Source organism: Homalodisca vitripennis, chromosome X, assembly GCF_021130785.1.
Source record: "Homalodisca vitripennis isolate AUS2020 chromosome X, UT_GWSS_2.1, whole genome shotgun sequence".
Taxonomy (NCBI): Eukaryota; Metazoa; Arthropoda; class Insecta; order Hemiptera; family Cicadellidae; genus Homalodisca; species Homalodisca vitripennis.
In genome coordinates, this window is record NC_060215.1 from 135,909,472 (window position 1) to 135,924,189 (window position 14,718).

Consider the following 14,718-nt stretch of genomic DNA (forward strand, 5'->3'; position numbering starts at 1 on the left):
TTACTAGTCTCGAAAGTGATGCATTACGGGATGAGATTGTTTTTATGCACAAGGCGAAGAGCGTAGAAAGTACTATTGAGCCCTGTACTAGAACTTTCGAGATAAGTTTTGAACAATTCTTTTCATCACGAAACAAAAAAAACAATTTATAGTCTAGTATTTATTCTTCTATAAAGAAACGCATTCATTTTGGTGTTAAATCAGCTGTTTGAACATATGACTGTCATAACAAATAACAGAATCACACTGATGTGTTTGCACATTTAAAACTGTCAACAAAATGCATTATTGCTACTGTTGGCCAAACCAGGAATTTCAATTGTTTATACAGGAAGAGAATTGTTTACACAGGACACTCTACAAGGGAAATAATGACTTTCGCAGATATCAGCTGTTTTGGAAAGTAGTCTATTACCATATAAGGTGAAATAAAAAATAACATTTCTCCTAGATTTGATAAGGTACCAGATATAATGTAAAGAAAACAATTCATGTCATAATAAAGCTTTTAATAAATTTATACAATTTACTACTGTAGTGGCAAGATGTTGTTTCAACAAAATTTAAAAATTGTAACGTAAAGCTTGTTTATAAAAATGAAGCAGCTCTGAACTCAACAACTTAATGCCTGTTGGTTTGCAAATAACTTTGCAAAGCTATTACAAAAACTTTCAGAATACATTAGTTAGCTATAATATTAAATATTAAATTGTGATGTCCACCAAGGTTCCATTTTGGGACCACGTCTGTTCTTAATCTATGTTACAAATGAAAAATTCTTATATTTTGTACAATACTTCTTGGTTGACAAAAAATATTCAGGTAGAATAATAATAATAATAATAAAAGACGTCTTCCCAAATCAGAAGTTTGAATCTTGTTGAAATTATGTTGAACATCAATTATTGTTATCAACAGTTTAAAATGTTTCTGTTTATGAAATAGTTCTATTTTGTAAATTGTAAGGAAACTATATCTGGGGAAATGTGTTCATGATCATGATCATATCTCAAAGTATTTATAGATCTCTACAACATATTCTAAACAGGTTTTTAAATCTTCCCTCACAATCTAGAATACAATTTTTAAAGAAACTTCCTAAACACATAGGCAATGAGTCTTATGTATAAAAATTAGAACTGAATCAAAAACTGTTTTTCGCTATAAAAGCATTTTACTCAAAGGATAGATTTTTAAATCAATAGCAACCTTCACCTTTCTGGCTTTTGTTTTGTTTGGAAGAAAAACATTTGTATTCATGTTTAAAAACTCATTTTTACTATATTTTAAATTGTAATATAACCGCAAGATGGTAGTCAAATGTATGGTTAGCTGTACAATTCCTGTGACACTATATTATTAAAACTGTATTGCTTACAATATATTTATTGAAAAATTGGTTAATACAGGCATTTATATTATATGCAGCATATTATCCAGAATAAGTTGCCGTTTTCTTTCATCGGGGTGCTCACTTACTCTTCCATGATAGTTAGACATTCTAATTGACGCTTGCCACATTGTCTTGGTTGAAAGGAGATTCCTAGTAGACTCAGAATTGGAGGATGGTTTACAATTCTGAACTGTGATTTTAGTGTCACCACGTTACTGAAAGCCTTATTCTGGCAGTGCATTGCCTTTACTAGCACAACTGGTGCGGAAGGCAATAAACAGGAACTTCTGTTTTACTGGCAGAGAAATCTTATTGTAAGCATGGCTATGGTCATGCTGACCTGAGTCAATCCGAACTTTATTATCATGCTGTAGCATCTACTTTCCCATTTAGAGATTTAATTTCTCTCTGGTTGAGTACAAGTAACACTTTATAAACATTCTTTTGAAGTTAAGCTTAACACATTGGAGTCTGGCTCGCTATTTGCTGTTTTAATAGCCTGGTCTGCATAAGTTAATGGGTTTTCAGATTTTTTTTTTAGAAAACTGTTAAATATTATGTGTATGATATTATATTTTCTTGAAAGTTCTATCTTTCCTCTTTAAATTGATATGTAAAACTGTATTCCTATAAAATCGAATAATTTTTTTTTAATTTCAAAACTTAACTTTTTTGAAGAAAAATAAAAACTCCCGCATGTCTTATGTTACTTGAAAACTAACTTTTGAATAAATAAAACAAGTAATTTCAATTTTTTTAAAGGTATTTATTATATACATATTTACAAATAATTTTAATTGCCAAAAAAATTTCAAATGCTAAAAAAATCACACAAAATCCTTTTTAGTGTGATACTCTTCGAAACAGTCAGGCACGCAGAGTGCCACATTACAGTCCTTGCAGTAGAACCTGCTGAAATCCGGTTCATCATCAGTGTCATCAACAATATCAGAGTCCGTATCTAACTCTAATTCAGCTAATATACTGTCCTCTTTCATTGTTTCTTGAAACGCGCGCCTCTCCATGATTGTTATCGTAGACAGACTGATGACGCGCCAGGCCACGTCAGTCGATAAACAAAAGCATCAAGCGGATATGACGTAGTAGCGCCTAGCGGAATTTTTCTGAACTAACCAACAAAGCTGGCTTTCAAATGCAGCAGACGGCACTCGAATATCACTCGGCAACTCCGTATATCAATCGGCAAAGCTGTGCTCGAGTCACGCTCGAGCGCCGGCCGGGTGATTAAACAACGGCGCTCGAGTCTGGCTCGAGCGTTGACTCGAATGTGTTAACCTCCTAATTCTGCAAAATCTAACATCGAAATACATGATTTTTAACCCTCTATGTATTTACCAAAATATTTCAAATTAAAATCACATATAATCCATATTCAACACTTAACATTTTTTTTAACTGAGAAAACATTATAGCACTGCTCTATTTTGAGCATCAGCCACTATTTTGTACGATTTTCAATGCATTCATTTGGGGGTCACAATCCATGTGTTATGATTAATTAATTTAAACAAAACATTCAATTAACACAATAAAGCGATAGTACTTACCAAAATTACAATAAAATATAAGAGAAAGATGTAAATTGTTACTCACAGCTCTATCAAGGAGGGGGTGTGATTGAAAGCTCCCTCAGCGATGTAAGAGATCTGGTTATAGTTTAACCTCAGTGTGTGCAGTTTTGACAAATGCTGCAGAGTATCCTTCTCGATTCCTCTGAGTAAATTATGTGAAACATCACTGAGAAAAACAAAGAAACGATCTTATTTACTTGATAAAGGTTTGGTGATCATTGTTTAGTACTAATATAATCTATAGCATGCATTCAAAACAATAATGTAAATGGGAATAAAATAAAATACTGAAATTTACAAAGGGATTCTGACTGTTGGAGGACCTACAAAGGAGTAAATAACTAGCCAATAAAGTTGACAACACAACAAATTAATGCAATATTTGAGTGAGTGCAGTGGAAAAGTGACAAACTTTAGTTTTAAGTACATTTTATTAGCAGAACGTAAGATTGCAAACAGAACCGTGTGTAGGATTCAATATCAGTTATGTATCCAATAATACCTGTTATCTTCGCATCCGTTAACTCAAATCAGTAAATATTTTCATATATACCATTCTCCTGTTTTTAATGTGTAGTATACAACAGTTAGTATCAAATACTTGTGACAATTGGGTAGCAGTTCATTCAGAGGAGTACTGGGAATACTGTTAGAACAGAAACTTACTTAAAATCAACTGTAGAATCAACCAATTGAACCTTGAAAATTTTAAATCTATGTTTAATAATAAAAATTGGGATCTGATTCATCTTGCAAGTGGCTTAGATGCAGCATACAACATCTTCCAAGGAGTTCTACAAGAATCTCTTGAAATTGCCTGTCCAACAAAGAGAAAATGACAATTGACCTTTGATAATGAAATAGAAAGCTTAACAGTTGGCTTTCCTAAAGGCACTGCATAAAAACTAAACAAGAAATATGCAAGACAAAAAGGTCATGGTGGAAAGGAAGAAATATTATTACAAAACACTACTAAAACTAAAACAAACGCAAACTACATAAAATCAGCTGATAACAAAGAGGAAAGCTCTATGGAGCTTAATAAACAGAGAAAAAAGAGGACAGAAACAAATAACACATCCAAAAATATGTATTAAAATTGACAACAGAGAGACTGATAACCCTAAAAAAAATAAGCCGAACATTTTAATACTCACATTACTAATGTAGCTGAGTTAACGCTGTTAAAATATAGACAGATGATAGGGAACCCCGACATAAATGAACCTGACCTTCAACAGAAATTATTCGCACAGAGCCCTTAATTCTAATACCAACAAATAACGAGATCAGAGTTATTATGAACCCTCTTAAAACAGTTCAGTAGAGTAGATAAATACTCATCTAAACTTGCAAAATACTGCGGAAAAGAACCAACTCCACCTCTAGTAAGTACAATAAACAAATCGTTCAGCCTAGGTAAGTTCTCCTCAGCACTAAAGTTATCAAAAGTTGCAGCACAAACCCAAATAGTTGAGGTGCAGACAACCATACTTTGAATTACAAAAACACACAAATCGAAACCACTTCCTATCCTGCAAGGAGTCCCACAAGGATCGGTACTAGGCTCAATTCTCTTTTTCCCATTCGTCAATGATTTCCCAACACACACATAATACATCATATGTATTGTATGCAGACGACATGACACTCCTGATGAAACCGCACTGCAGAAGGGGTTTGTGCAGATGCTAGAGGCTGTTTAGACAAGGCTTTAAATTATTGCACATCAAATGACCTGGCTATAAACCTGCATAAAACAGTACAAATGAATTTCTGTAAGAAAAGAGACCATATCCCAAACATCATCAATATAACAACTGAAAACAACGTAAAATTTCTCGGAGTCATTTTGAATAACAACTTATCCTGGACTGAGACGTGAACGGTGTTTGCAAAAGAATGGCATCTCATATACATATGTTGTCCGATGCATTAAATGGATCAACAATTTGGAATCAGCCAAACAGCACACTGCACATAACTAGGAACCCACATGATGTATACTCATTGTATGGGGGTGACTCCTAAGCCGAAAACCTTAACAAGAGGAGGGAATAATGGGGAAAATTTGTTCAGACAAATGTTATAAATATTTAAGTTTTTATTGAAAATGCGCAAACAAAATATTTTAAATTTAAATTTAATACAGTGCCAGTGAGAACTCACTGCTACAAAGCGATTTATTTATTCTCAAAATTATGTTCTGCAAGATATCAACTTTATGTGATCCTTTCTTAGTTTCGATACTTCTACTCCCTTGCATTAGGTTAAACATGCGAATTATCTCTGTATAAACTACTTACAGTTCTTCTAGCTGGACACAAAACTCCCAGACAGTGTCAAGGGTCTGTATTTTGTTGTGAGTGAGGAACAACTGGTGCAGGGAGTTGAGGCCATAGAGCCAACCTTTCGTCACCTCACTGATGCTGTTGCTGTCCAAATACCTGCCACACAAACCATCATTCATTTATTTTTTAAAACTTCCTTGCTTAATATTTCATGCAATATACAAGCTCCTAGTTTATTTATTTGCATGACTATAAGGAACATTATATTGAAATTAAGTTTTCAAACCACTCATTTTTAGTAGTGATGGCCCACTTGCAGAATAATTCCATTTCGATATCAAAATTGTGGTCTTGATTCCTTTTTAAATATTAACTAAAATTATTACTAAATATTAGTAATTACTAATAACTTAATAGTCACTAAAGAATTCAGGTAGAATAGGAAGACATGTCTTATCTTTACCAGAATGGAAGGATATTCTTCTTCTTCTTCTTCTTCATCATAGAAACATTGAAAAGAACTAACTCTAAGAAGAAAAAGAGGAATATATTTCCAATTTTGTAAAATTAAGCCTACACTTCCTATCCTAACTAAATCTTCATGTTTAAACTTGGCTCTTTGCTCTCCTTAATCATAAATAGTAATTAAGAATGTAATATGCTAATGATTTTGTTTTATTACTATTAAAGTAGCAAATCTGACCAGTAGGAGCGGCCAGCCAAAAGTTTCAAACCACCATTCATGAATATATAAATAAAGAACTGTGAGCAAAATATTGTTTTAATAAAATCAATGTAATCTATCTACCTTTTTGAATACGTAAAATACGAGAATAACACGTTTTAGCGAGCTGTAATTTGCATACTGCCAACCAGCTGTCATTTTTATATGACTTAAGGGCCCCATACACCTGCGAGTCTGGCTCGCGAGGCGGACCCGCTGATTATTCACCATACACCTACGAATCTTGTTCGCCCAGTTGCAAACATGAGTTTTTCTAAGAAGGTTGCAGCTGCGGTCATAGTGTTAGATGAGCTAGGTGTATTGAATGAGCTATGTAAGAAGAAACGGAAGAAAAGGGTAATGTGGTCAAAGAATTGGTTAATAAATAGAAAGAGATTTAGTCACATGAATTTATTGAATTTTGTTAGGAATGATAGTCGCCAAGACTATCAAAACTAATTAAGGATGTCAGCTGAAAGTTTTAACATGTTATTGGACAAGGTTAAACCGCTTGTAACAAAAAAAGAAGCTATACTGTGAAACGCTATATCACCAGAGGAACGCCTCACTGCTACTCTCCGTTTTCTGGCTACCGGTCTACATAATAAATGCTATCGGCAAATTTCGATACTCTTCAATAACTGTTGTTAAAAAATCAGGGCTCATAAATAACTTGGAGTCAGCCATGTTAACTCAAAACAAACAAAACCCCTTACCCTTGGCGGAACGAGTGGTGCGTAACGTTTGGCCTACAGTAGTGAAAACGGAATGAACAGATTTTTCTATGGTGGGGGCACGAGTCCGATCCGTAATGCGCCATACACTGGCGAACTGATACTCGAGCCGAGCCACACGGCAAGCAGTGGCGGATCCGGCTCGGCTCACCTGAATTTGACTCGGCTCGGCTCTTTATTGTCCATACACTGACGGATTTGGTCCATTTCTAGGCGAGTCGAGCCAGGCTTGCGAGCCAGACTCGCAGGTGTATGGGGCCCTTTACTTGAAGATTCTGGATTTGAGACTGGGCTTCGACACATTACTAGTCATACTATTGTGACTTTTCAAACCATTTTAAACCCCTCTGTTAATTCATTTATTATTTTGTAATAGATATTTTGTTTAATTTTGGTATTGGAATAGTATGGTGAGGAACAAAATGTGCAGCCTGTCATGAATGAAGACTTGATTCAAATTCGACAAAACAGGTGCTTTACTATTGACAAGCTTAATCAGAAACTCCTACACATTGTAAGATCAGTAACTTGGGCCATTTAAGACAAAGTAGACAGTAGCGGAAGGACTTCAAGACAAAAAGCAACTAGACAACTTTCATTAGAAATTACTGGACCATCAACCATATAATCCTATCTTAGCACCACCAAACTTTCAACGTTTTTCCAAAACTTCCAGTTGAAATAAGTTAGAAAGTGATGACATGTTGAAAGATGCTATAACTAACAGTCAAGGGACATAGTTCTTTGATGAGGCTTAACAATGTTTTAGATATATTGTTCAGTATATTGAAAAGAAAAAACCAAATGTGCAATTTTTAGTTTTTGACTATGGTCATAATGTTATTTATACTCCATTACTATGTGGCTCTTACTTACAAAAATACTCATGTAATAATCCAATTATTAAGACAATAATGCTTACAAGCTTGAAAGACCCTCCAATCCAAAGAAAGCTCCATCCTCAAGCTTCTGTATACCATTATTCCGCAGCTTTAATGTTGTGAGGGATTTGAGACCAGTGAAAGACAGGCCCTCCACTTTGGAAAACTTGTTTCGGCTCAGGTCCCTGGAAAAACGTAAAGGCTCATAACATCATAAACAGTTTGCTCAGACATTTAACTTACGTTATCACTTTAATCTTTAGTGCGATAAATATCTATTCTAGAAAGGCTTGAGAGAATCAGCATGCTCTAGGTATTCCACTTAAATGTATCAATAGCCAATTGAGAGCACAGTACTAGCTGTAGTATAAGATTTTTACCCATAGTGCCTCAAAATAACTATTATCTCTATAAGCTTGAGAGAATCTGTAAGTTAGAGGTATTCCACTTAAATGTATCAATAGCTAATTGAGAGCACAGTACTAGCTGTAGTATAAGATTTTTACCCATAGTGCCTCAAAATAACTATTATCTATAAGCTTGAGAGAATCTGTACGTTAAAAGGTATTCCACTTAAATGTATCAATAGCCAATTGAGAGCACAGTACTAGCTGTAGTATAAGATTTTTACCCATAGTGCTCAAAATATCTATTACCTCTATAAGCTTGAGAGAATCTGTACGTTAGAGGTATTCCACTTAAATGTATCAATAGCTAATTGAGAGCACAGTACTAGCTGTAGTATAAGATTTTTACCCATAGTGCCTCAAAATAACTATTATCTATAAGCTTGAGAGAATCTGTACGTTAGAGGTATTCCACTTAAATGTATCAATAGCTAATTGAGAGCGCAGTACTAGCTGTAGTATAAGATTTTTACCCATAGTGCCTCAAAATAACTATTATCTCTATAAGCTTGAGAGAATCTGTACGTTAGAGGTATTACTTAAATGTATCAATAGCTAATTGAGAGCGCAGTACTAGCTGTAGTATAAGATTTTTACCCATAGTGCTCAAAATAACTATTATCTCTATAAGCTTGAGAGAATCTGTAAGTTAGAAGTATTCCGCTTAACACATTCAATGCAGGTGTGGTAGATCTACTGCACGGCTGCCTCGCGCCAGGCGCGCATGACGCGGATCTACTGCACAGTGCCATTGTTTAGTAACCCAGTCAGTGTGCTCTCAGCACTCATCGTGTATGGTTGTCCGTTTTGCCGCTCGTGGGGACATACTTTTCCCGCGTTTTTGTGGTCGCCGTTCTCAGTTAGCGTTTAGTGGTTAGTTTTTAGACTACTTCAAATTTTACCGTTTTTACCGGTGAATTCAATTAATTGAGGTGGTTTGGAGAGACTAAAACCACTACCAATTGTTCAATACAACCATTTTATGAAAGGCGTGGACCGCAGTGACCAAATGATGTCATATTATCCTTGCGAAAGGAAAACACTGCGGTGGTACAAGAAAATGTTTGTCCACGTAATTCAGATGATGTTAGTGAATGCACACTATCTCTCTAACGAAATTCGCAGATCAAGTGGAGAAAACAAAATGCCATTGTATGAATTCCGTCTAGAGGTTATTGACAAGCTACTCCCTGATGTTCCCGAGTCTCCTTGACCTCTGAAGCACCGCAGCGTCCCCCATGTACCCTCACGGATTACAGAAAAAGTGGCTTGTGGAAAGAGAAGTAAACAAAAGAGGTGCAGAGTTTGCTATGCAAATGCCAGGAAGAAATATGTGATGTGGCAGTGTTTAGAATGTGATGGACAGCCTGGGTTGTGTGTCCCATATTGCTTTGACCAATTCCATGACTAATGAAGCGTACCTTGGGGAGGATGGTTGGGTTGTAAATAGTAGTTTTTAGTGTTTTTTATTAATATACTTTTAGTTATACTAAGTGATTTGTTTCCATTATTATTATAAACAATCGTTAGTGGTCTGTTTTTTCAAAAACAATAAGGAAAACGGTGCGCGCTTTGAAGAGAGACTGGCCCCAGGAGCGTGTGTGGTAGATCTACTGCACGTTTTCAAAATGGCGAAATTCAGCTCTTTTGGTGTTTGATGACCTTTCTGTACCAACCCGTGTCACAACAACTAAATTGGTAAGTGAATACTATAAAAAAAATTAGCCTCTAGTAACACACATTACTTAATTTTTAGCAGCGAACGTGTTAAAGATATCAATGACTAACTGAGAGCACAGTACTAGCTGTAGTATAAGATTTTCAATCTTAGTGCTCTAAATTACTATTATCTCTTTAGGCTTAAGATAATCAGTATGCTGTAGGTATAGAAGAACTCAAATACAATAGAAGCATACCCTATTCTTTGTTCAAAGTTTGTTATTAATAAACGATGGAAGGTTTGACAGGATAACAGGATTTCGGACTTTTGCCATTGTTTTGGTTATAAAACAGTGTTATACCTTTTGTAACCATAACGATCGCAAATGACCGAAATCCTGTTATCCTGTCATACCCTATTAATCCTATTGCCATTGGTAAAACAACGTAAAACGTACAGTAAGGGCGTCACGGATAAAAAAGGTTTTCCAAAACCCACTAACCCAAAAATCTGGTTCATCTGGTCACAACCGACATTAGAAATAAAAAATGATTCAGATATAACTATGTTTTTAAGTAAAAGTAACCAAGTACTACTTAATATCATAAGACAAACATAAATAATTAATAAATCCATATTTTGTTTTAATTTTTATTGGTAAACAGGTCACAAACAAATACTGATAAAATATTGACTTTTAACTGGCCTAATACAAGTTATTTGTTATTTGTGATTGGGAAGACAGGACATTATTATAAACGTAAGGACTGAGTCGTATGGATTTAAGAGCTAGTAAGACAACTGTTTTTAATAGCAAATCTTGTAATTTTCATATATGAGGGCTATCCAGAAAGTAACAGACGTTTTTGAATGGTGCAGCAGTGGGTTGGCTACAACTGCCATCTTTGTGTAAAAACACTCTGGCATCCAGTACGCATCATGCTGTAGTCGCATGCAGTTTGTATCTCTTTTACGTTTCTCACTGTGATTAATTAAAATGGGTGCTGCAATTGAAAATACCACCACTTGTGGAGTGCATTCAGTGATAAGGTTTTTGTTGGCAAAAAACCATAAACCAATTGAAGTCTATAGCTAACTGTGTGAATGGAAATGGAATTATAATTGAAAGAAGAGTAAAGCAGTGGTGTATTAACTTTACAAATGGCCACAACAATGTTCATGACAATAGTCGTAGCAGTCGACCTAACCTAGTGACTGAAGATTTGATGTTGAAAATCAATAACAAAGTTCGTGAAAATCGCTGTTTCACAATGACTGAACTCTCGGAACATTTCCCACAAATTTCACGAATTTTCTACTTCATGAAATTGTTGTAGGAAAGCTTGCATACCACAAATTTGTGCCAGGTGGGTTCCAAATTTCCTTACGGAAGATTAACCCTTTGAGTGCCAAGGGCCAATTTAATCGGCCTAGCAACGTTTCCGCATAGTGCCAAGGGCCGATTAAGGGCCGATGTAATCGGCCCGATGGTATTGACGAAAATTGCCAAGGGTCGACTAGATCGGCCTTTCCAATATTGGACATCCTGTTGCTAAATATTGACGTATAATATCGTAAAACGTATCAAATTAAAGCCCAAGAAATGTACGACATAATTCACGTAGTGATAGTTTGTATATATAGTATACAACATTTTTATGTAGCTGATATCTAGAAGGCTGTTTCACGAACCGCCTGTTAGTTGTCACGCTGCAGTCGTTTTGTTTACGTTCAGTTGTTTTTGCTAGCTGTCTAGTGTGGCTGTGTTGACATTTTGGTTAATGTTTTAAAAGTTTGCTACTTTTATTACGTCAGTTCAATTTCATTATTGAATAAGGTATAGTTTGCCGAAATGAGTAAAAGGAACAGATCGCCCTTAAGCGAAAATAGGTTAGATTCCGTTATATGCCCCCAACGCTTAAACTTTATTCAATGAACTTAGAACGTTATAACACAATGTAGTTGAGTAACAGAACTAACAATATGCCCCCAACGCTAATTTTTCATTTACGGATGATTATAATGAATTACAATTGGTTACTAGCAATTGGTGCCGCGCGGCCTGCCGTAATCGGGATTCTCGAGAAAGATAAGATAACAGCGACAACAATACCGATCGCAATACCTGGAAATGCTTGTTGATTGATGGCATGTTAGTTCTGTTACTCAACTACATCGTTTTATAACGTTCTAAGTTAATTGAAAAAGTTTAAGCGTTGGGGGCATATAACGGAATCTGACCGCGAAAATACATTAATTCATTCTTATGATAAAAACTCACTCAGTTATTTCATCTGAAGGATTTAGTATAATAGGCCTAATGAAATAAGCCCAAAGTAATTAATTTAAGTATGTTCTTAATAAATAAATAACTATTTAATTTCTTAAAACTAGTAAAATATATTTTACATGAACAAGAGTAAGCGTGCATGTTGGGGCAGGTTTTCAGCATTTTGCAGCAATATATAAAAAAATTAAAAACTCAGTTATATATAAATGTATTTTTATGAAACTTGGTACATGTATTCCAACTAACATGGGGAACATAAAATTGGCACATAAAACTCATAAAACAATAATAAATAAATACTTTTTATATCTTAAACAAAAAAATTGTTTTTTTTTGTTTTTGTATTTTTGTTTACACATATATAAATTTTTTTTTTAATTTTTGGTCAAAATATATATATACCAATTTGTAGCCTGTATATTGCCCTAAATAATAAAGCAAAAAGTGTCCCATTATGTTAATCTTTAAGGAAGGTGTTAATTTTTTAGTAAAATACTACAGTAACATAAAAATAGAGCTTGGCACTGAGGGGAATGGCCTGTCACAAATGATTGGCACTAGCTGCATGACCTCCACCACTTCGCGTGGCACTCAAAGGGTTAAAAAACGGGAAAACTTGCTGCAGCATTAACTTTCCTTGATGAATACAACAAACAAGGTTAACGAATTTCTTATCAATACTGGGGATGAAACATGGATGAAGCATGTCAATAGTGAAACAAAAATGCTGTCTATGAAATGGGAACACATTCTCTACAACACCAAGAAAATGTCTCAAAACTCTGTCAGTGAGAAAGTTTATGGCAACTGGATGCTAAGGGTGTGATTCTGGTTGATTTCCTTGAACGAGGATCAACAATCAACACAGAGAGGTACTGTGAAACATTGCAGAAGCTACGGCGAGCGATACAAAACAAGCGTAGGGGAAAATTGAACTTAAAAATTTTGTTTTTCCACGACAATGCACGTCCCCATACAGCCAATCGTACACAAAAAGATTTTTACTGGGAAGTGTTTGATCATCCGCCATATAGCCCAGATCTGGCACCAAGTGAGTACCACCTCTTTCCAGCGCCGAAGACCTGACTCACAACGCAGTGCTTCGATAGTGATGCTCAACTTCACGCTGGCGTTAATCAGTGGTTAAGATCTCAGACGACAGATTTCTACAAAGCTAGAATCGAAAAATAAATGTCTTAATTTGAACGGGGATTAGGTTGAAAAACAGCCTCAGAGTGTAGCTTTTAAATTGTATATAACAAAATGTTCCTGTTTCGGTTGGTTAAGTTTTTATTTCAAAACGTCAGTTACTTTCTGGATAGCCCTCGTATTTCACTCCTCATCTCTCCATTAACCAAATACAGATTTATAACTCTACTACATCAGAATTTACATTTTTTTAAATGTCTTTCTCTGTTTAATCAAAGTTATGACAATTCCTTCAATATTACATTATGAAATTTGTCATATTTAATACGGACATCTAATTAAAACATGTTTATGGAAGAGAGGCATGAAACTATTATACAGTAATTGATACAGAAGTATCAATAAGAAAAATTTCACTTACAAGTTTTTCAATGATGTTAAGTTCTTGAAGACATCTTTGTTGAGGTTTCTGAGTGAGTTTCGAACCAGTCGTAAGTCTGTTATTCTTGATAAAGGTTCCAGACTACCCTTCTCAATGTTACTGATCTTGTTGTTGCTAAGATTTCTGGAAAAAGGTATCAAAAATTTCACAAACGTGAACGTAATGTATTTCAATGTGAACAAAACATGTTCATTCTAAGTGAATAAATTATACATGGTTTTTGAAAGTAAATATTACAATTTTTTTAGTAAACAAACTGGTATACGTGCAGTGGAAAGCTATTTAGGAGAAAATCACAACAGTTAGAAAATGTTTTAGGTAGTTTAGAAATATCATTTGAAATGGAATCAAGCAGATGTTGCTTTGAACACGCTTATTCAGTGTTAACCCATTGCGGATCACTGACGAGCTGGGCTCGTCACGCAGCGGCCGGGCCTAACGGCACGGTGACGAGCTCAGGTCGCAAAAGCGGTCTGCTTTTAAATTTCCCTTCAAATAGTTCTGTAATGTCTGATAGATCGGGCGATCGTCTTCACTTGTCAACTAAGAGTATTTAACAACGGTCTACATTTAGAGTTTTCAAAAGTTTTATAAATATCCTACAGATCGCAGTTGTATGTCGAAATTGAAAAATCATTCATATGAGTTTACTCTCTGCTTTTTAGCGCTTCTGATTGGGTGTTTTCATCAGTTGTTATTATAATACTTTTGAGGTTAGTGACACAACTAAACGACGCAGACGTACATGTTGGTGGGTTTAGTCTAGACAATGGCCCGGATGTTGCAATCGATTCGCCCGAGCCGCTTTATTTAGACTATGATTCAGACATCATCCCTGCCACGCCGTAACCTTGCTCGCGTGTTATCGTTCCTACATCACGGATACCCCAGCAAGCCCATGTTCCATCTGAACGAATACCTTCGCAGCTGAATTTTCTAGTATACAAAAGCGAGCAATACGATGTGGCGCACCATTGCTGTTCGTGCGGCCGCTGACCGTGAATTAATTCGTGCCCGCTGGTGCCCGCGCGCCAAAACAATACGATCCGCAATGGGTTAATAATACAGTAAAAATCATACAATAATGATGAAATTATGAAACTTCATATCATAAAAATTAACTTCACAAAAATTACTGTTAAAAATATGTTGTAA

The 14,718-nt window shown here is 35.3% G+C and overlaps 1 protein-coding gene across 1 annotated transcript in view; it reads right to left on the reverse strand.

Moving 5' to 3' along the window:
* Positions 1-14,718, reverse strand: part of LOC124369870 (leucine-rich repeats and immunoglobulin-like domains protein 3) — a 42,692-nt gene that overhangs the window by 15,991 nt on the left and 11,983 nt on the right. Inside the window, exons 5-8 of the mRNA XM_046828003.1 lie at positions 13,543-13,686; positions 7,657-7,800; positions 5,292-5,432; positions 3,008-3,151 (exon numbers count right to left, since the gene is read on the reverse strand). Of these exons, the coding sequence (XP_046683959.1) occupies positions 3,008-3,151; positions 5,292-5,432; positions 7,657-7,800; positions 13,543-13,686 (573 nt within the window). The remainder of the gene's footprint in view (positions 1-3,007; positions 3,152-5,291; positions 5,433-7,656; positions 7,801-13,542; positions 13,687-14,718) is intronic.